This window comes from Lates calcarifer, linkage group LG4 (assembly GCF_001640805.2).
Source record: "Lates calcarifer isolate ASB-BC8 linkage group LG4, TLL_Latcal_v3, whole genome shotgun sequence".
Lineage (NCBI taxonomy): Eukaryota > Metazoa > Chordata > Actinopteri > Centropomidae > Lates > Lates calcarifer.
The window spans coordinates 21,267,993-21,290,021 of record NC_066836.1 but is presented as its reverse complement, the minus strand read 5'-3'; the positions used below and the strand labels follow the sequence as shown (position 1 = coordinate 21,290,021).

The window sequence follows — 22,029 nt, the reverse complement described above, 5'->3', positions numbered from 1 at the left end:
AAATCTGAGCAGTTCAGTTAATTACTAACATTCTGTGGCTGGCATAGGGTAAATTAAAAGTACACTGATTAATTCTGACCTCTTGTCAGAATTTCTTCACTGGTTTCTGTTGGTGTCATGTGACCAGAAAATTCATCAATCTCCACCTCTGGAGCCTCAGTGGGGGGAGCTCTAACTGGAACACTGTCCTCTTCCTACAAGAGATGAAAAAGATTATGGGGAGGATTAGTTGGTCGGTAGAGGGTGACCAAAATCATCACACTGGCCTTCATTCACACTAAACCTTTAAATCAATACTTAGAGCTAACCACTAATATAACAATAGTGATAGTACAAGGGAGAAAAATTCTGAGGTACACATGGTTAAGGAATCCATATAACTGAAACAACTTTATTAACTTAATCTATGCAGAATATACAGAATTAGAAATTGTTATAGCAAAAAATAAAAATAAAAAATAAAAATAAGGGAAACTGAAAAGCCTTAAATCATAGCGCTATATCCTAAAGACAATATATATATTCGTTTGGTTGTCAGTACTGGTTGCTGATAAAGGTCTAAAGACCATAAAGCACCATTACTTCAATAGCTGGTAGCAATTATTCAGCTTTTGAAGGACAGTTTCTTTTGAAGTTTCAAAGTCAGTGTTGAGTATGGGATGTTTGGGGTCAGGCTGACTTCCTCGTTGTGGGAGGATGAAAGATAGTACCGGAACACGGAAGAAACAAAGTCACACACACACACACACACACACATGTACTCAAGGAGTGATGTTTTAGGGTTCTGATGCTAAGAAAGGGAGTGTGCTTCAAACATAGCAGGAGATACAACAAGCAGACACACACATGCACAGACCCACAAATACATACACCTGAAGAAGAAACCACCATTTTAACAAACTCAGTTTGTGCAGCTGTTGATCAAAACTGCAGAACACTGTTCCACATTCTGGCGGAGATCCCAAATTTTCCAAAAATATGAAAAATTTCAGACTGAATTCTAAATTAATGTGTATGAAATGTTGCCATCAAATCCAGCCTACCTGTTTCCTCTCCTGTGTGGGTTTCATCACTTCCTCCTCTGTCTCTCTGTCATCCAGAGCATCATCTCCGCTGGCATATCCTGAGGCCTTAATCAAATATCACATCATGTGTTTATTGTAGAAAACAGGGTTATAGTGAAAGATGTTGTTCACCACTATTGACGTAGTGCTCCACTTTAAACAATTACTGAAATTCAAAAATGCTGGATTAATATATGCTGGAGAAAACTAGGCCTGTGATGTATAAGGTATTGTGTGGATGGACACATTGCTCTTTTCTCAAATATAAAAGTGACATAGTGGTCCACCAAAGTGACCAAAGTCACAACCACATTAATTTACAGGGGCTTTATTTACTTTTAGAGCAGTTACTTAAAATGTGTTTTTATGCCAGTGTCTTTAAACTTCAGGACACCCATGTGGTATGTGACTGAGACATCTTTGTTCTTTCACAGGTGGGCAAGAGGATCAATAGACTAGCTAACTAGTCCTACCTAGTAACATTACTTCTTTCCTTTGTTTCAATCAAGTCTTTTGACCACTAGGGGGTGCTGTTGATTCATATGCCCATTTGAGCTACAATTCCTTAAACTGTAGCATACTGTTTCAGTCAATGTGTGTCAGTGTGTGTCCCTCACATAAGGATCATCGTCTTCACACTGCTCTTCAGCTGCCCTCGGATCATCTTTTATCACCAGCTGTTGAATGGAACCCTGGAGACAGAGTGACAGAGTGACTGTTGACATGCACTTTATAAATTCTAACATCATGTAAAAACTTCATCTGTTTTATACAGATTATAATGACTCAGTTAGCAGAACCGGGCTACTCTTGATTGTCTCTTGAATTACTCTTAACCTTGGTGTTCACAGTAAATGAGTTATTAGTGCACCCATAAACATAGTGAGAGAGTGGCATTATAAAATTTTAAAATCTCTGCATGATCATTGGTTACCCTTATGACGCAATTCAAAATGAACTAAGACTTCAAATTAAAAGAATGAGACCATGAGGCTAATCACAAATGACCACCACAAGCTCCACAGACATTTTAGATATCTCCCAACTCTTGAGGTTATTTTGGGAAATTTTTTGATTAACACATTTTTCATCACCCTGCCTTTTATTTGTCCACGTCCATAGGTAATCATTTCCTACATCACAAGGTTTGTCAGTCATATTGTTGTTTCGAGTGGAGAACTGGCACATTTTTTATTACGTGTGTAAAATTTACAATATAACTGTTTACTAAAATTAAGATGTTTTAGGTTGGACTTTTCCCATTAAGCCATCAAAAATGGTGCTTGAACAAAAATGGTGCTACTCATTCAAACACTGTCACTGTATTTCAAAATAATTTGACTAACATTTTTTTCCACTCTAAAATGATCACATTCTATAATTAGTTTTGCCCAAGAGAATTTAGCCAGTAACTGTAGAAACCACATTTCTAAAGATGCATGACAAACATGCACAACACCAGAGACATTATAAATGTCCCTAGAAGGACTTTAATGATACTGCATGGCAGCACTGGTACTAGTTTATATTACTATATGGGGACATTCAGTCAACATATATAGCATTTACAACATTCACATACAAACACATGGTGGTTAAAAAGGCCACATACCATGACTGCTCTCCTCTGAAGCCCAAGACAACAAACACTAAGGACACACACAAACACACATACTGAGAGTACACACGCATATACACAAAGTGACCCAGATATTTTAGACTGGACGTGACTGCTGCTGAGCATGCACATATTCTGTGGTCATGCTTCAGATAACCCGTTCAGAAAGTCAGGCTACACTGAACAAAGCAGAATGAAGTGGGAATGACCACATCCAACAGCTTAGATTTATCTTTGGTGAGCAGTGTTAGATTGAAAATGGTCTGCCAGTTACTCCTATCATCATGTCAGTGTGCAGAGGGTTTTAATAGTTAACTTTGGGTTAAGTCCTTACTCTTACTGTTTCTAATATAACAAATGTTATCATGGCAATTGATTTTATCCAAGGAGACCATGGCCTACATTTCTGTAAATGACCAATATATGAACTTTTTTTCCTCCAAATATTGATTGAATGAATATTGCTTTAAGTGTAACCAAATTACACTATCACACACTTAGCAGCAAAGGCCTGAGTCAAGCCCTTGATCTGACCACAACTAAGCCTTGACCACATGGCAACCTTGTTGTCATCTCAGACTTCCTCATCTGCCACTGACTTGCTCCCCCATACTAACCTCCCTTCCACATGCCAACTTCATCCTCTCTAGTCTTTCCTCCCTTCCCTTCCCTCTCTGCCTCTGATCTTCATAGTCTTTTATCCAGCAAAATCTCTAATAGAGCCAGCACAGAATGTAGACTAGAGATGGTCATGACAATTTGACCCTGTTTAGAATTGGCTGTATACAGATACACACTATTTGCTGTTTGCTCTTACAACAGCCTAAATTCTTTTTGGAAACATCCCTGTAAAGTTTTGGTCCATGTTGAAATCACATCATCTCTGCAGATTTATCAACAGATTTGTCACATTCATGCTGCCAATCTCCTGTTTTACCACCTCCCAATGAACTCATTGTCATGTTCACGAAACTGGTTAGAGACGACTTTTGCTTTGTGACATGGTTCATTATCATGCTGGATGTAACCATTAGAGGATGATAAATTGTGGCCATAAAAGAATGTGGCATTCACACCATGACTGATTGGTATTAAAGGACCAAAATAGTTGCAAGAAAACATTCCTCACACCACTAAACCACCACCAGCCTGGACTGTTGACACAAGTCAGGTTGGGTCCATGGATTCATATTGATGATGCCAAATTCTTACCCTATACTGCCTCAGCAGAGATACAGATTCATCAGACCAGGCTACATTTTGCTGTTGTAGCCCATCTGCCACAAGGTTCGATGCATTCTGATGCTGATGATCAACTGACGCTCCTGAACTCTATTTGCATGATTTTGCACTGCTGCCACATGATTGCTGTTGGATACTGAATAAGTAGGTGCACAGGTGTTCCTTGGTGAATGTAAATAGGCCAACAGTTGCAGAATCATGGTTAATATTACATCTACATTGCTAAGTTCAAACTGTAGTTAAGGTTTGGGGTTTACACATTAATGCCACTCTAATCTCTCTCTCTTAAATATGAGGCTGAAGCCAAGAGATAGTTAGCATAGCTTAATTTGGGATAAAGACAAAACAGGGGCAAACAGCTGATAGGCTCTGTTTGAAGGTAATAAAATCAGCCTACCTGCACCTCTGCAGCTCATTAGCTCACATATTATATCTCATTTGTTTAATCTGTACAAAGGCCTAAGTATAAAAAGTTTTTAATTGGAGTTGGACAGTTTGTCATCTCTTGTCACAACATCACATTTTTTATGTATTATTCAATCTGTGCTGTAGATGTCTGGCATCTGAGCACCTATAGAACCCTATAAAAACATACACTTTTCATGCAGTTCTCATTTGTATTTTCCTGGCTGAAAGGCCTGAATAGTGTTGTCCTTGTAACAGGGACAACACCCAAGGAAGGCATTTTCATATTGTGCTCAATGCATACTCAACATCTTTCAATACACAGAGAAAAAGCCAAATGGTCAATACACAGACTTTTTCAGTAGAATGAATACTGGGCCGTTTCCAAAGGAGACAGACTGGGGGCAGACAACATTTCAACTCTTTTACGTGGTAATGAGAGGCCAGAACACACATGCACACACCTACGCACACACACACACACACACACACACACACACACCAACAAATGTAATTCTGAGGCCAACAGCATAGACCCACAGCACACTGATACTGATACTGTTCTATTTGCAACTTTGCAGAAAAGAAGAACTTCTTGTCTTCTACTAAATACAAACATACACCCACAGGCACACCTATAGATACATATGTTATTCACTTACCACAAACTTGTCAAGTCCTGTGCTTCCTGCATTAGCTACAAAGATGCCAGAGTTATGAGAAAAAGTGAGTCTTTCTGGCCTCCGATGGAAAGTAGCCCTCTCTGCCTCTCCACAGTCCATGTAGAGACGCACCTCATCATGTTCCACCACCACCTGACAGGCAGAACAAATACACCCTCAGAATAAAAAAAAAAAAAAATTCTGTTTGCCTTACAAATGTGCTTTAAAATTCAAAGATTTTAAGGATTTGATTTAATGTCATTATCTGTGTAAATTAAATAAACATGAAGACATTATCCTTCTTTTAATTTCTACTCTTCCAAGAAGTTGATTCAGGCACTTTGGCAGTAAAGATGCTTGATCCCATAACAGTCACCCTATCAATCATTTAACTGTGGTATCTTAATTTGAAAAATTTCATATAAAGCTGGCAATAATAGAAATAACATATTGCAATGAAAAAGTTGGAGTATATAGGGTAGGATAAAATAAACCTATTCCTTTTTTTTTGAATACTACTAAATTACTTCATAGTAAACTATAACAGTGTGATGACCATGCTATCTTTTTATTGTTGATATTTTATTATTATGTAATTGATGTGTCAATTAATGTAGCTAGAGTTTTAATAGAAATAATGAACTGACATCAAGAATGGGCCTTTTCAAATGTCTTTTTAAATTTATTTGAACAACTCAAGAGGAGGCTTTACAGCATTTAAAAAACATATATCTTTAATTCTCCTTGAAATAATTTGATTTGCACTGAAAACTAATGGAATCATTTCACTGCTCTGACAACTTGTTTTTCACATTTCTTTTCTCTTTTTTGTGCAATTGACTTTGTGGGGTGATGATTTTGGAAAATCACAGAGTTCTGTAACTGAAGAAAACCTTTGACAGATTTAATAAAAACCCAGTCCCACCTGTACAAACTGTACCTCTATAATTGCTTATGTTATATACACTGTACCATATGTGATGCTCACCGTAAACCGTGTCCACTGGTCAGTCATATCTGGGACACTGAAGGCTGCAGCTTTGTGACTATGGGAGGCCTGCTCTCCGTCTGTGTAGTACAATAAGATGCTCTGGAGGCCTCCACGGACTGGAGTTAGGGCCAGACCCAGCTCCACCACCTTTTGACGGGCATCTGTGATGGCAAAGAGTATGCCTCCTCTTTGGTCAGCTGGACGCACCTGAGGTAGGGGCAAGATAGATGATATCAGCAGTCACGAAAATTTACTGCTTCAGCACAGTGCTCACATTATATGAATATTACATTCATATTATAAGACATATAAATACATACAGTACAATAATCCATTTATTGTCCCAGTACAAACAGAGACAATAAATTTCTTTCCGTGTTTATCTTAACCAAAGTTTCGATGAATGTCATGTGACCTACATGTGTAACCTTGCTTTATCATCAGAAATCCACAGGGTGGCGACACAGAGAGGCACTGACTGACCATTAGTTATTTTACATTGAAGTAAACTCTTGTAATATACTTAGCTATGAATTAATAGTAGATAAACACCATTGTTGTACATCATTACCACTGTATTCAAACACCCCCTTTAAAAACAGCATGAGGGAGGTTTAAAAGGTTGAAGAATTCAGCTCTCTAGCATTACCGTGACGATGATGGCAAAGTCCCTGTAGAATGACCCTGGCACAAAGGTCTTGGTGAGCCGGCCAATGTTGGCTTCTGGCCCGAAATTGTAGGCTGGAAAACCCTCATAGCCAGGGGTGAAAGAGACTGAGGGAGGGAGGGGGACGCCAATTAACTCAGTCAGGTCCAGATGTCCTCCTGAGCCTCGCTCTGACAGAAACACACAGAGAAGACAATGTAAAAATGTAATTGACAACAAAGTGGGAGTAACAGGTTTTTGATGTTATGTGTAATGCTGAGTGTGTGACTCTCATGTGACTTTTTAGTTTGATCCACAATTCTGAAGTTATAGTCATCAAAATGACCTACAGCAGTGGTCAGAGACACATTTAGTGAGCCCAGGCAAGGTTTCATTGCTCAATAAGTTCAACTGATAGAAGACACTAGAAATTCAAATTATTTTTTCCAAATTAGTTTTCACTGCCTGATACAGCAAAGTATTTTTTTTTTTTTTTTGTGGGATCGCTGATTACTAAAACATCCACCTTTGGAGGTTAAACTTTATTTTAAAGGTACATAGTTCTGTGTTGTGGCAGATGACTGAACCCCCATTTAAACTCACTTCCTTTGTCTGCTACCTGTGTGTTGCTGGTTCATTCGCCACATTAGAAGAAAGAAGCAAAGTACTTGTGAATCATCATGACATGCCTTTAATTTGACTTGATTTGATCCAGACTCAGTCTGCGCCTCGCTGCTCTGCCTCGCATGGACATAATCCCCCGAAACAGAAATGCACACACAATGGCTGGCAATTAGAGTATTTAGTGTGTATGTGAAGAGATGGCTTCACATTCCCTTGATTCCCCCCACTATGGAGCCTGTCTCCCGTAGCGACAAGCTCTCACCTCAGCATTCCAACCAGGCTCACCCCTGCTACCTATATCTCTGTCATGCACACACACACACACACACACACACACACACACACACAGATAAAAATGCATATTTGCATACACTTGCACACACATCAAACACACATCTCACCTACATGAACACACACAAAGCCCAGACCAGACAAGCCAACATTTGGGGGTCTCTAATTCATCAGCCTGACCAACTGGAAACATACCTGATTAGAGGGTTTAGTGAGTAAGTGTGTGTGAATGTGTGTGTGTAAAGGCGTGCTTCTGTGCACCACTCAAACCATTACAAGTGGACTTTTTAACATTTACATGTTTATTGTTGCAAACACAGGTGGTGACACACACACACCACAAACACACACCAAAGCCCTCACACCTTCAATCCAGATGTGCAGTCATTAGTGCTCTGTAATGAAGGAAAAGGACCACTGCTGCTCCAAGAGAACTGAAGTGACAACCAGCATGCTGACCACTGTAGAGGTTTAACTTTTCATTCCTGCCCTGTGAGACATGCATTTGTACTGTTTGAATCTGGTCTCAGACTGACTTGGCAGCAGAGACTTGGTGGTGATTACCAGTCGTAGCTTGGACAGCAACCATTTCAAGATACAGGTGGACTATGTTCATGCTGTTGCAGCTTTGTTCTCAGGGCCCAAGTTAGGGAAACATGAAGGAAGAAACAGGGGTCAAATATAGGGGTTTGTCAGAAAGGATAGCAAAACTGTCAGTCCTCTGTAGAAAATAGGCAATATTCTATGTTTTTTTTTTTTTTTTTTAAATCTCCTCATCAAATTAAAATGAACAAGTTCTTAAAAAAGGTTAAAATTTGTGTTTTTAGCTCATTGTTTTGTCTTTCCATCCCAGAAGCTTATCAACAGGGTCTATGGCCATAGGGCCCTACAAGCAGTGTTGAATGGGTAAACAATGTAACAAAGAAAAAGATATAAAGTATTATTTTTTGTCTTTTAAGATAAAAAAATAAAATAAAAATTATTGACAAAGACCATCGTGTCCTTTCAGCTTTCTAGCTGGAATTGTTAAGAATCATGATAGAAATTCAGATAATAAATGACTTCACAATTTAATGCACTCATGTGAAGCAGCTTAGCCACATCAAATTATGAATTTTACAATAGACAAAAGTAACTGCTACACTGCTAAGATGGTACTAGCTATCTAGATTATTTAAGATGCTTCTGTGTTGTCAATGACCAGGTTTAACAACTACTTTGTTTATGTTAGATAAGAAACTAAACTACCACATTTCTTTACTGAGTTAGAGGTTGCAATATTTCAATACATACAGTTTAAAAGTATATTGTATTTAGCTTTAGCCATGGCTAGCTGTGGCTATTTCACCTGAGCTCACAGCTAACTTTAAATGGATTTGGATTAGCTACAGTGGGGTCTAAAAGTCTGAGCCCACTTTACCATTCAAGTGAACAGCAAAATGAGGAAGTTGGGCAGCACCTCCAATACACCAGTCCAGTACGTTAGCCGCTAGCTTAACATATCAGCACATTTAACAGCTACAGAGGTAGGCATTTCCCACAGTTCCCACAGAGTTGTTTGAGACCAAAACAGGACTGAAAGCAGAATGCATATTACATTCATCAGGTGACCTGAAACATTTCTCCAAATTAATGTTAATGTTGCTGCATAATTAATGGATGTGTAAATAGGCAGCCATATCACCTTTACAAGGTGTTTTCAGCTTGTTCTACTGCACCAGAGTGGCAAAAAAGATTAACACAGCTTTGAATAAAGTAATTTAAAAAAGTAAAAATGCTCAAAAGCTAAAACTAGGCAAAGTAGAAGTACAAAGATAATGTAATCGTACTTAAATCACAACACACTGTATTTGTAAAATCTTGACAAAATATGTGTAAAATTTGCAATGAAATAAACGATGAACTATAAACTATAGCAGTCAAATAATTGTGACAGAGTGAAACATAATATTTCCATGTGAAATAAAGTGAAGTAGAAGGATACCGTTGTGTACAATGGAAATGCTTAAGTCAAGTAGAAATAATGCAACATTGTAGGTAGTTGAATAAATGTACTTAGTTTATTTTCACCACTGGCCAGGAGACACACACATTCACACAGACTCTCTCTCTCTCTCTCTCTCTCTCTCTCTCTCTCTCTCACACACACACACATGTAACAAAGCCTTCAAGAAGGCCTTCAGAAAAATCCTGTTCTACTAACATCATGTGATATGGATGAAAAGTTGATACTAATTCATGCTGGCATCAAATGATATTTTAAACACATATCTCATACAAGATATTCCAGACCTCCATTTATCAATTGTTCACTGATTAATATGATTAATTCTGTCATGACCTGGTCCAAACTCCCAGTTCATAAGCTGATGGTCAGAGAGTTGAGTTACTCAGGTCTCACTTCGGCTTCAGGTCAATCATACAATAAATCAGTTATCAAATCAGTTTCATTCATTCTTCTCTTCAGGTCAAACAGTCTGCCAGTCATCTGATTACTCCTTCATTCTGCATTTTAATTTTCCTCTCCAACTCCTTATTCCTTAAGCTAATCCTCATCATGCCGGCCACATGGATGCTTGATCATCTTGTGGAGACTCATAAACCACTATTAACAACCCCCTCAGTGTTGCTATATATAACCTTTTAAATCCACCTTGACCCTGGCATGCCACACAAAAGCTTCCTGCTCTTTTGTCCTCCAGATTTCTCAGACTTTAACAGATGTAGTGCAGAGCACATCCAGGTACTGCTGTGTCACATACTAGCATACTACAGGAAAAAGAAAATAAAAAATGAGGGCCTCCTGCTTCATGAGACACTGAATGACAAGAAGAATGACATGCTTGACAGTTATCATAACTACTTTCTTTAGTGATATTCATCAGCAACAATTGCAGTTGCAGTTGCATACTGCATACTGGATTAAGTGTCTTGCTTAAAGCTGCATCAATATGTTCATATTAACAGTTAAACCACTGTAAAGTTGCTTGTAGAGACAAACCCACTGGGAATTACAGAATCACCAACTCTGCAAATGTCTTCAGCTTCAGAATTTCAGCATCTTTCACCTCATTGTTTTGATTTTATGTCCTGCAACTTTAATGTTTTGGTGCACTCTCCAAAATCTAATCAACCATGTTTCCAGCGGCAAAAAGCAGCTGTTTTCAATTAAAAACATGCTTTAAGCCATTCTACACTACCTGTCCAGCACCAAATGGCAGACAAAAGGACTGAAAGGAGAATGGCATATTACCTATCATTACCTATTACTATTATCTAGCAGCTAAAGCCAAATGTTTACATCAGTTGTTGATAAAAACAGAGCTAGAAGGGGAGTGTGTGGGAGTGTGTGTTTGAGATTATTCACTACAACAAGTTCCCATATTGATATTATGAGGTGAAATATCCCAATGTTGTGTTTACAACTTGTTTCTGCTGCCCCCAAGTGGCCAAAATTTAATTAATGGATTAATGGGTTTAAGGTCATTGTCATGTTGCACAACAGTCTAATCCAGTGAACCTGAACAAGACAGAAACATTTCTACTATAAAAATTCTGTACATTTTTGTGAGCTTTCATTAATCTTTGCTATCTTATGGTGGAATGCTGGATAGTTTGCATCAGAGAACATCACTTACTGGTTGCTTACAACCTGTGATTAGGGCATAGCATGTAGATATTGCTTCTCTTTCAAGGCTCATTATCCAAAAAGGTTTAGAATTACTGTGATGACCACAACTGAAACCAATCCTTACTTTTTTATGCTATTAAGAGATCTTAGGAAAGAAATTTGAAGTGATGAAAAACTCTCAATGACTCTTCTCTTCAACACGCCTGTAACACTCACCACTCCTCCAGTATTTCAGTGGTTTGTTTTGGGACCTGGCTTTGCTGCCTCCACCTGCATTCTCCTCCAAAGGTAACGTCCCAGGTTCTGCAGTGCTTTGGCCAGAGATTAACACTTCAAGACTGGGTGTAGGTACCGTCACCCCCTCTTCTTTTCCTGTCAACTCTGTTGTCCATGGGGTGTCAGAGGGGTCTGGAGAGGTGATGGATGGAGAGGTGATGGAGGGGGGAACGGAGGGAGGAGAAGAGCTGGAGCTGGTTTTAGGGCTTGCCCAGAATAAACTCCACCACTGGGCTTGTACGGGAGAGGAGAGGAGGAAGAGGAGAGCAAGAGAGAGGCGAAGGGCTCCCATCCTCTTTCTGTGTCTCACAGTTGTGTCACAACACACACTGATGCACGCTTATCCTGTTCACTGTGGCCACTACACATGTGCAAACAGGCATATAACCAAGACAAGTGCTGCCTTTCCTGCTATGAGAGGCACACAGCACTATTTGCACAGCAGAATCCTACAGGGTGTACAAGTAAATCTCAAAAAAATATTCAAGGGAAGACTTTTCAGCCTCTTACTGTTCTCTCTGTTGTTTCTTTTCTCTTCTTCTCCTCTCTCATTATGTCCTTGCTTTCTCGATCCGTCTCTGTCTCTTGCTCTGTCTCTAACTGCCTGACATCTCTCTTTTTTTTTCTCTTCCTCCCCACCTCTCTCCTTGTGTAATTACTGATTCCCCCTCCTCTGGCACTCTACAACACAGCCGACTTGATTTTCTCTCCCTTCTTCTCTCAGACAGGCAGATTAGAGAGGTAGTTAGGTTCACGACTCCTCCCTCCTCCCTCCTCCTCCTCCTTTCTCCTCTCTCCTCCCAACTGTGTGTAGGGAGGATTAAAACTGTGCTTTCTTGGATCTCTCGCCACACTATATGTACAGCCTGTCAAGCTCAACAACATACAGACAAAATCTTTGTAGGCAATCCTCTGTCTCCTTATCCAGTTGCTATGCAGTGTTCACCAGGCAGCTAATACAACAGAAATGTCAAAAAGAAACCCCCTTAACAAATATGCCATGAGGTGGTTAAAAAGTGCAAACACTGTTGCATGACAATCAAATAGGTTGCAACTGATAATGAGAATTGTGATGAGATGTCCATCAAAATACCATATAAGAAAGTCCAGAAAACATTGCACAGACACTTCTAGTAGGGAGCTTTCTGTATATAAAGACATAGGAGGCAAAGCATTCCTCCCATGTGTCTATGCGACATACAATACACAAATAGTTTTTCAGCTGCATAACATGTTCAAAATGCACATGAAAATGAGTTATTTGTCCTCACCAAATGGCACTAGAGTGCACATGAGGAGACTGTTTGTTTGGAGACTGAAGTAAATTTATGCTCACCATGTCACATAAACAACTGATTCACTGCTCTGTGATTTTACTGTTAATATAAGTAGGCGTAATTGAACTGAAGGGAAAAATATAATGGGCTACTATTACTGCCCTTTAATCTAACTTCCTGTCTTACTTCTATATCTCTGATTACATATACATACAGGTTAGGAAGAGGACTGATTTTATTTTACAGACTATATATTCTGTTGACTTGATGTTGGTTAGTTGGCATTGTTGACACAATAATAATGTTAATTTCCATAATCAAGTATCAGCCCTATAACAAATCTTTCACTAAAAAGTGAGTTGACCTTGATTTGTATCCAGGTCCTCAGTCTAATCTGTTATGACAAGTTAAAATTCCTACAGTAACAGATCACATTTGTAAGTCAACTGACATATAAATCATTTTAAAATTACAAAAGGCTCAATGGGAGAATTTGTCTCTGCTGCAGCTCACTGATCAGGGAGAGAGCGAGAGAGAGGCCCCATGTTGATGATGACAAAGGGATGCCTGTTCTGTTATGTTGCACTTCTCTAAATATTTGGTGAGGTCCAGGATGAGGGCTGATCTGAAGATGGGGCATTGAATGGAGGTGTTTGTTCAGGCTGATACTTTAACATTGGCGGTGTGGTCACACGAAGTATGTTTTCATGCACTTTGTTTTGGGGGTTGTATCAATCTCAGTTTTTCAAGCGGCTTTCAACAAATGCCTTGTGGTTGTATGGTTGTATGTCTCTGCCAACCATTCAAGTTGCAGGAAATATTGGGACAATCTCCCGTTCTGTTCCCGAGTTATGGCATTGAATAACATGCAGAAAAGCACAGATGGGGCAGCACGGTGGTACAGTGGTTAGCACTGTCACCTCACAGCAAGAATGGTTCCAGGCTCAAGCCCCTGAGTTCTTCTCTGTGTGGAGTTTGCATGTTCTCTCTGTGTCTGCATGGATTCTCTCTGGGTACTCCAGCTTCCTCCCACAGTCCAAAAGACATGCACATTAGGTTAATTGGTGATTCTAAATTGCCCGTAGGTGTGAATATGAGTGTGAATGGTTGTTGTTGTCTGTATATGTTTCCCCTGTTTGCCCTGCAATGGACTGGCGATCCATACAGGGTGTATCCCGCCTCTCACCCAATGACAGCTGGGATAGACTCCAGCCCCCTGCAACCCTTATGGATAAGTGGTATAGATAATGGATGGATGGATGGCACAGATGTTACTAATAACATTCACAATGACACTGATCTATTCAAGTGTCCCAATAAGACATGACAGTGTGACAGTGAATTAGCATGCACAATATGTTTGGAAAATGGAACGGAAACTCAATTCTGTTACCCACACTTTTCACCAAACAAGCTCTGATAAACCCACCGCAGACAACAGCAGACAGACAAAGTTAGCAGCTTGCAGGTGACGTCAAAGACATCAAACATTTTCCAATGAGACAATATAGATGTTTTTCTAAGGAGTTGGTGGAAACTAAAACAGAGTCGAAAAAGGAGTGGATTCAATCAAATGGAATTGGATTTGTTATGTGGTCTGAGGCATGACTCCAGAATGAAAGATAAGGTTGCTCTGTGTCACTACATAGGGAACCCTTTTCTAAATTTTCTTTAAGCTTGGGATATGATGGTGGCTGTTTTGATAATTGTATGTCCTCTAGTGGCAAGTAGAAAATGATGAACGGAAAGTTGCAACTTAGAACAAGCCCGCTTCAAACAAAATGAAAATCAATCATTTTGGGAAACTGGCTCAGGTGAAGTAGAGGTGATTTGTGATGTCTCTGTCTTTGTTTATGTTCAACACTAATAATAAAATCTAACCCCCTCAGTAACACCATAGCACTGCAAGTATGTGTTTTCCTATTGGCTATCATAGGTCCACCAGCTAGGTCCAACTAGGCAACCACTGCTGATGTCTGAAGAAAAAATCTGTTGCCGCTGTTTCCTTTAATCTTTTAAAAGATTACAGAAAAACTCTCACTCAGCCAAGCACGGCATCACAAAACAATTTCTTAACTTCAAGTATCGTGTGGCATTATAAAACAACCATGGAGATACAATCAGAGCATCTCACACATGTATAACACTTCTCACTTCAATTGACGTGGTTATTGGGTTGGTATTTTCTGAATGTGGATGTTGTGATAGGAAAGAAAAAATGATCAGTCATGGCCCAATTTTTACAGCTGAAAGCTTGTAGACTGCATGCACACTGTTTGTGTTGTACTGGTTGCTCAAATGATCAGGATTTGTTGATTATGTTGCTCATAATCTGAGTACATGACATATATGTTGCACTTTCACTTCTTATTCATATTGTGACACATATTCTCCAGTCCCTTTTTCTTTTTCCTAACTGCCTTACCTTGTAGGTAAATTGGTGGTTGTAAAATTCATCAGACCCTGGGAGCCATGCTGGTCAAAACCACTAACACATAAACAGTTGTGGGGAAAATAAGGGTGGGGTGCTCTCTAATGGAGCAGATGATGGGTTTAAGATTTAAAGAGAGGGTGAGGGAGGAAACCCCCCAGGGGGAGAAGCTTGATTAGTCATGGATTAGCCCGGGATGAGGGGGTGTGGAATGGGATGGGGCGAGGATGGGTTAGAGGGGGTCAGGAAGATAGGCATGGGGGCAGCCTTGATGCTCCCCCACAATGAAACCTGGCATGTCATACTAATACACATACAGCATCCTGGGTATGTACAGTATAATTATAGCCCCTCAACTTCCTACCAGCCACTGACTTTTCTCTAGATCTTTTCTCTAAGGTTTTTTAAGCTAAGGTGGTCACAGGAGGTTGTTTGTAATTAGCAATTATACAAGATATAATAACAACAGAATATGTCTGTATTAATTCATTTTTTTCACTTTTTGTTGCTAAATGATCACAATGTTCATCAGCTGTGTTATAAACATTATCTGTCTACTATTTGGTGCTTGACACACAGTGAAAAAGCTGCCCCCTGAGGCTGAATATGGAGGTGGTCACTGCAGTGACAATGAACCAAAACAGCAAAAGTTGAGAGCTATAAAACCAAAACAATGAACTAAAAGACTGTAAAAAGCACCACAGAGCTGAAGGGAACTACAAGTCAGATGATAACTGTCAACACTATGAGCATCCCCTTCCATATTACATTTAGTAATGGTCCATTGTTAATACAAAACGTTTGATCAGTGTGTAAACCCTTTTTTCCTTTACAAATAGAACAATGAGTATGCTCTCAATCAGCCCCCTCAGGTAACTAAGGTAAAGATAAATGCATTATACACATAATAGTACAGTTCTCTCAAGGGGTAAGGCTTATAACAAATCCAGAAAATGTTAGACTTTCTGGGATGTTTTTTTCTCAATAAAAGGTGACTCTTGCTTGTTTGTATTTTATGAATATTAAGCTGTTGTCTCTAAGTAGTGGTGGCAATACCAGACTGTCAAGGACATAACAATAGCTAGAGGTCACTAAGGTGTCACCTACTAAGTGGTCATATTTGAGCATATAAATGAACTGAAAGGATGTAAGGGATCATTAACGTGGCTTTTACCAGGTATTTGTCATCACATACAAAGAAAGCTTACTTTCATGTGTAATGGCTGGTGAAAAACTGCCACATTCTTATGAGTATTTTCAGACCCACTTTTTTTCTATGAGGGGTGACCCCATTTAGGGCCTCTGAATTCCAGGAAGAATAACCCTTTCACCCTTCACCTCTCTCTCACTTCCCGCTCTACCTAGCAACCTCCCCAACAATAAACTCTAATTGGTTTACTGTCACAGCCAATCGCACAGGGGATGCTATGAATTTATTCACAGAAATGACCAGTTAAGTGGCTGAGAAATCACAAGATCAGGAGACTTCAAAAAGTTTGACACATAATTCCATAATGACAGATCTAATGAAATTATGTGACAAATGTTTTTTTTTTTTTTTTTTACTTCTGTGTATTATTTTCTCAATGTTTTTAAAACAAATATATGTCGTCAGTTTTAAAACTGAAATGTGTCCTTGTTAAATCAAGTCAGGTGGTACATATTAAAAGGCCTTACAAGCTGAAATATGATTGCATATTGCACAATTACTAATGACAATGACAAAAGTACTTGTAGCCTTGTTGAAGTACTGGCACTCTGACACCACCTAGTGGCCATAAACCTCAATGCATGTGAAAGTAACTCAAACCACAGAGTTTGTGATTCACACTCAGTCATGTCACCATTACAGAAACTGTCAAATCAAAACAAATCACACACATGATCTACACTATTAAGTCTGCTCAAGGGTCCATTAGTTGAAACAATTAATGAATACCATACTACTAGTTTTTGTTTTCAAAGTTTATGTTGAATAAAATTAGGTTGCAATTCTCCAACATTATGCCTCACGGAGTCACAAGCTCATTAAAAAATAAATCAAACTTATGGTTTGGCATATGAATATATTTGTATTTAGAGGGAAAATAAAAGGGAATACAAATTGCTATGAGGCTAGTCCTTTATATGTCACAATAAAGTATATGTTTATTGTGACAATAAACATGTAAAGGACTAGGTATGCCTAGGACTCAGAGCACATAACAGCTAGTTTGTAGGAGAGCAGATAAGCTCAAAGAGATGAATAAAAGTTAATAAATGATAAATGGTTGAAACATCCAGCCTCTGCCTCTCCAGGTGGTGGTTGAATAAAAAAACTTGAAAGAAACCAAACATAAAATGGGTCATTATGTCTATGCATGAAATATATTATGCACTAAAAATAGTTACCACAAAACCCACATTCAATTCATGGTGAGGCGTAATATAATAATACACTACACCTTCATGAAAATATTTCATTTTACAAAATATTTAACATTTCCTGCCAATCTACAGGAAATACAAAGAAGCTGTGAGTAATAAAATGCTTAACTGTCCAATTCAAAGATGATGGTCAAATGCCCAATGTGTGTGTGTGTCTCTGTGTGTATGTGTTCTTGGTTTTGTGTGTTTGAGTGTACAAGTTGGTCCACTCTGCCAATTAGAGCGAAAGAAGCTTTGGCTCAGTGGTCAGTGTTTTTGTGCCAGAAGAACACAAGTACTCATTTACTGAACAGTACAGATGCTAACAACCTGTTTTTTTTTTTTTTTTAAATAAAATCCCTCATACTTCTTTTTTTTTCTTTTCCTTTTTTTTATTAATTAGAAAACAAATGTCCCCAATGACTAACTGATTAATTCTGCTGAAAAGATCAAATACAGTATTCAATTCAATTTTCTGACTAGTTCTGTTGAACAAGCGCAAAATCATCTGTGCCATTCAGAGGTGCTCTTTCTGTTGTTGTTACTTTTGTGCGTGTGAGGTTTGATTGACACATCCCCATAACCAACCCTAAAACCAGAGAGCCAGGTAGGCAGGTTGCAAAGGTCAACAGAGAGGACCTGTTCTCAGGTAATGGTATACCACATTTTCAGACACTCACACACATGCACACTGTAGCCACTGGCCACGCAGTCAATGACGCCTGTGTTGCAAAGCTGTTTTTCTCATGCACCTCCCCCTCTCTCCCTCCCATCCTCTTCCGCTCCTCCTACAATGTGTTTTCATTTCATATTTCAAGGCCATGTTCAGTCAGGATGTTGAACTACATTTATAAGCTCTTGTTGGAAAGACCAAAGAAAGGCTGTTAAGCCACTAAAAATGGACACAATCATTTGTGTGGAGTAGTGAGTCATTATCCACATTTAGTCTAATGCAGCCAATAGAGTCACTGATATGCATCAATAACATACTAATAAAGCCAGGACACTGGCCAAAAACAGGACATAGTGTCAGGAATGCACTGCAAATAACTAGCTGCAATCTAGATGTGACTGTTGACTGATGCAAATACATTGTGAAGTGAAGAAAAAATAAGAAAAAAAAAAAGGAAAAGGAAACAAAATGGTAATAGTGTTTTTTCCACCTTGTATTTTCTAAATCGAAGGAAAATAAGTTGATATCCTAAATTGCTGGGGAAAACACTTAATTTCAAATATTTTTATTCCTACTGTAAATTGTATAAGTAAGAAAAACCATAGCCTAATTGTTTCATCACAGAATGTCTCAAGTTAGTTTGTATCATTTTTATAAGTGACACAAATTGGAAATCTTTGTTTATCTGACTTGTAATTTACAACTACATCAATGAGGGGCAGCAACACTTTCTAGCTGTGCCTTTGTACACGGTTAGGTTTCAGTGGTGATTGTCCGAGTGGGACAGGATCTGACTGTCTGATTGGGTCTCTTTTGTGTCCAGAAACGGCAGGTAGGAGACAAAGAATGCCTGGAATGCCAGAGATGATGTTAGGCGTGCATGCGCATGGACATACACAACAACATGCACTCACACCCTTTGAACCTCCAGCTCAACGTTCAACCTCAGTGCAACATCCAACCTCAGCATTTGTGAAGGGACTGAGTTAGTTCAGTTCAGCTCTCAACATTTTAAGTACAATATAAAGATGCTAGTTAGTGGTCCAAAATCAAATGGTACAAAGACAGTTAATAGAACTACCAAACCCTGGCAGTGTGGATATCTGAAATATCTTCATTATATCTATCTAGTGGTTTTTTTTCGACAACAGTATAAGGAGCATTGAAACAGAAATAGTAGCAATGTTATCACCATCCTCCTAGTAGTAGTAGCAGCTGTAGAATAGTAATAATAAGCAGAAAATATATACTATGCTTACTTAATGTCAGCCTTTACATGGGAAAAGTGGGGGAGGATGGGTAGGGTAAAAGAGAGATGGAGGAAGAGACAAGAAGTAGACACCAACCTTCTTTACAACATAAGACAAAAAAAGAGCAGAGAAAAGATAAGATGAGAAAAGACACCAGGATAAAACTGGAAGTCAGAGGGGTTATCAGAAGGAGTTTGACCCTAGGTTAAGATTAGCCCAAACAACTGACCTGACCACACACACTCAAACAAACGGACATGCAAAGAGTAACTAAAAACCTAGACGCTACAGGCTGAAATTTTGATACGGCACAAGTGCCTGCCTTCTCTATAGACAGTGCCTTGTCTTGTTCTTTAGCATATGAATGTTAGTTCATCATTGAAGTATGTCCATGTGCCATTAGGAGTCACAGCTCCCATTCAAAGCCAATAGAGCGTGCATAAGTAGACTCTAGATTAGATCATGCTGAATGACAAATCATGTTGTACTGTGTGCCTGCTAAATTCTATCAAACAAGTGATTGAAAACAAGAAGTCATCTACTTGATGTGTGGTTATAAGACAGAGGGGACATATGGAGAACTGATTTCATTGTCTAAGCATTGACATTTTATCTGCTTGTTATACATGTAATGGTGGCAGCTGAGCACTGGTTCGAGTATGCTGTGTTATGCAGATGTATGAGACAGATAAGAGAGAGAGGAAAGTGACACTAACAACACCCTGTTTATTTTTACTTTTAAATGAAGGGAAAACCTGTGCATTTTGATGAAAACCAGCACCACAAACATTAGGAGAGTCTTGGATAATGACTGGGGCAGGCATCCAGCATTAGAGGATTAATGGGGCCAATATAACTTTAAGTAACAGCCTCTGATAGAAACACAGTTGGCTAAACAGAATCAGCAATGTGGTTGACGGTAAATTCAGCTTATCTAACTCTGATCATTTAAAAGGTTTCCTCCATTTTAAGTGGTCTAAATCCTACTGAGAGGACAGACTGTGGGTTGAAAGGTTAAAAGGCCCTGTGTTATCACTATTCACTCTGCTAATGTGTCCTTTAGCAAGAATCCCAAAAAGCTCCAGGTTTTTGTCCTGTATGTGACATCTGACCTTTCTCTGGAAGGTGATTTTCCACATTCCAGCATCATTATACATGCACAGGGATACTACTATAAATAACCATATTACTGATTTAAATTCATAAGTACACTTTAAGCTGCACTAATTGATATTTTTATGCTAATATCAGCAAAATAACTGTGTATGATGTGAAAGGAGCACATTGTTTTGATTTTATGGCCCCCAGCTGTATTTTGGTTGTTTTTAACTGAGACAGACTCAGACAAAATCTCTGATAATCTCTATATGTTCCTAACAGTAGACGTTTAAGTTATGAATGAGACATTTTAGCAGCTAAAGAAACAGATATTACATCTCAGATGAAAGAATATTGAATTACATTCATCTGGAGGCCAGAATCAATCCAGAGGCACCTGTTTTCTAATGTATTCATCAAAATAACCACAGATTACAATTACAGGATAACTGCAAATTGAAACATACTGATTAGAGAATTGAGACCGAACCAAAACAGTGAAGTTGTAGGCCATAAAACCAAAACATACACAAAACACTCCTTACATCTGGGTTGGGTGATTTTTCTCACATTAAGTCACTTAAGTGATTTGATTCATTCTTAATGTAAAAATATATTAGTGCAGCTTTAAGGTACATATATACCATGAAAGTATGCTGCCAACCAATGTTCCCCCTAATTTTTCATGTGTCTGAGCATACACACAGACTCCCTGAGAATTCCTTGGACCACTGTGAGCAACATCAGACGTGCACACTGTTGCACACTGTAATTTTATGCGCTACATAGTTTTGCTGTGCACGGAGAAAGCGGGAGCAGTGCGCGATTGCACAGGCGTGCAGCTTAGAGGGAACATTGCTGCCAACTATTATGGCATACATTTGAATTAAATTAGTCTCATGGTAATTGGCATGTGATTGCAGGTCACGCTCTGCAAAATGAGAGCTGATTGGTTTAATGCTTTACAGGGTGCCTGCCCATCCACAGGTTATTAGAAAACAATGACCAGTTGACTTGGCTAATGCTACAGATGAACTTATGACTTCGAACACACACATGCACACACACATTACACGTACACACAAGTTCGCTCAATGCCACACTGTAAGGTCTATGACATATTTCAGAAAAAAGAATGCATTGTTAGGAGTTGTCAGGAGGTCAGAGGTGAACATCTGCAGAGGGACAGTTTCCATTACATCAAGTGTCCCTGGCTTTCACTCCATCCCTCCTCTTCCCCCGTCACCCCCTACCATTGTCTCACCCTTACTTCACCCTCTGAAATACATACTGTACTCATACAGAGACAGACAGACAGAGAGACGCAGAGAGAGACTGAGGTCATCCAGTGTGCAACTCAGTGATGTTTTTTTTTTTTTTTTTCATACGCTTGTGCCCGCTGAGATGAGTGGGACAGCTGGACACAGAGGGACAATGTGATGAG

At 39.0% G+C, this 22,029-nt stretch overlaps 1 protein-coding gene across 1 annotated transcript in view; it reads right to left on the bottom strand.

The window, feature by feature from the left end:
• Window positions 1-22,029, bottom strand: part of LOC108896663 (collagen alpha-1(XV) chain-like) — a 53,730-nt gene that overhangs the window by 21,603 nt on the left and 10,098 nt on the right. The window contains 6 exon segments of the mRNA XM_018695885.2: window positions 80-194; window positions 1,044-1,130; window positions 1,682-1,756; window positions 4,992-5,144; window positions 5,980-6,189; window positions 6,632-6,819. Of these exon segments, the coding sequence (XP_018551401.1) occupies window positions 80-194; window positions 1,044-1,130; window positions 1,682-1,756; window positions 4,992-5,144; window positions 5,980-6,189; window positions 6,632-6,819 (828 nt within the window).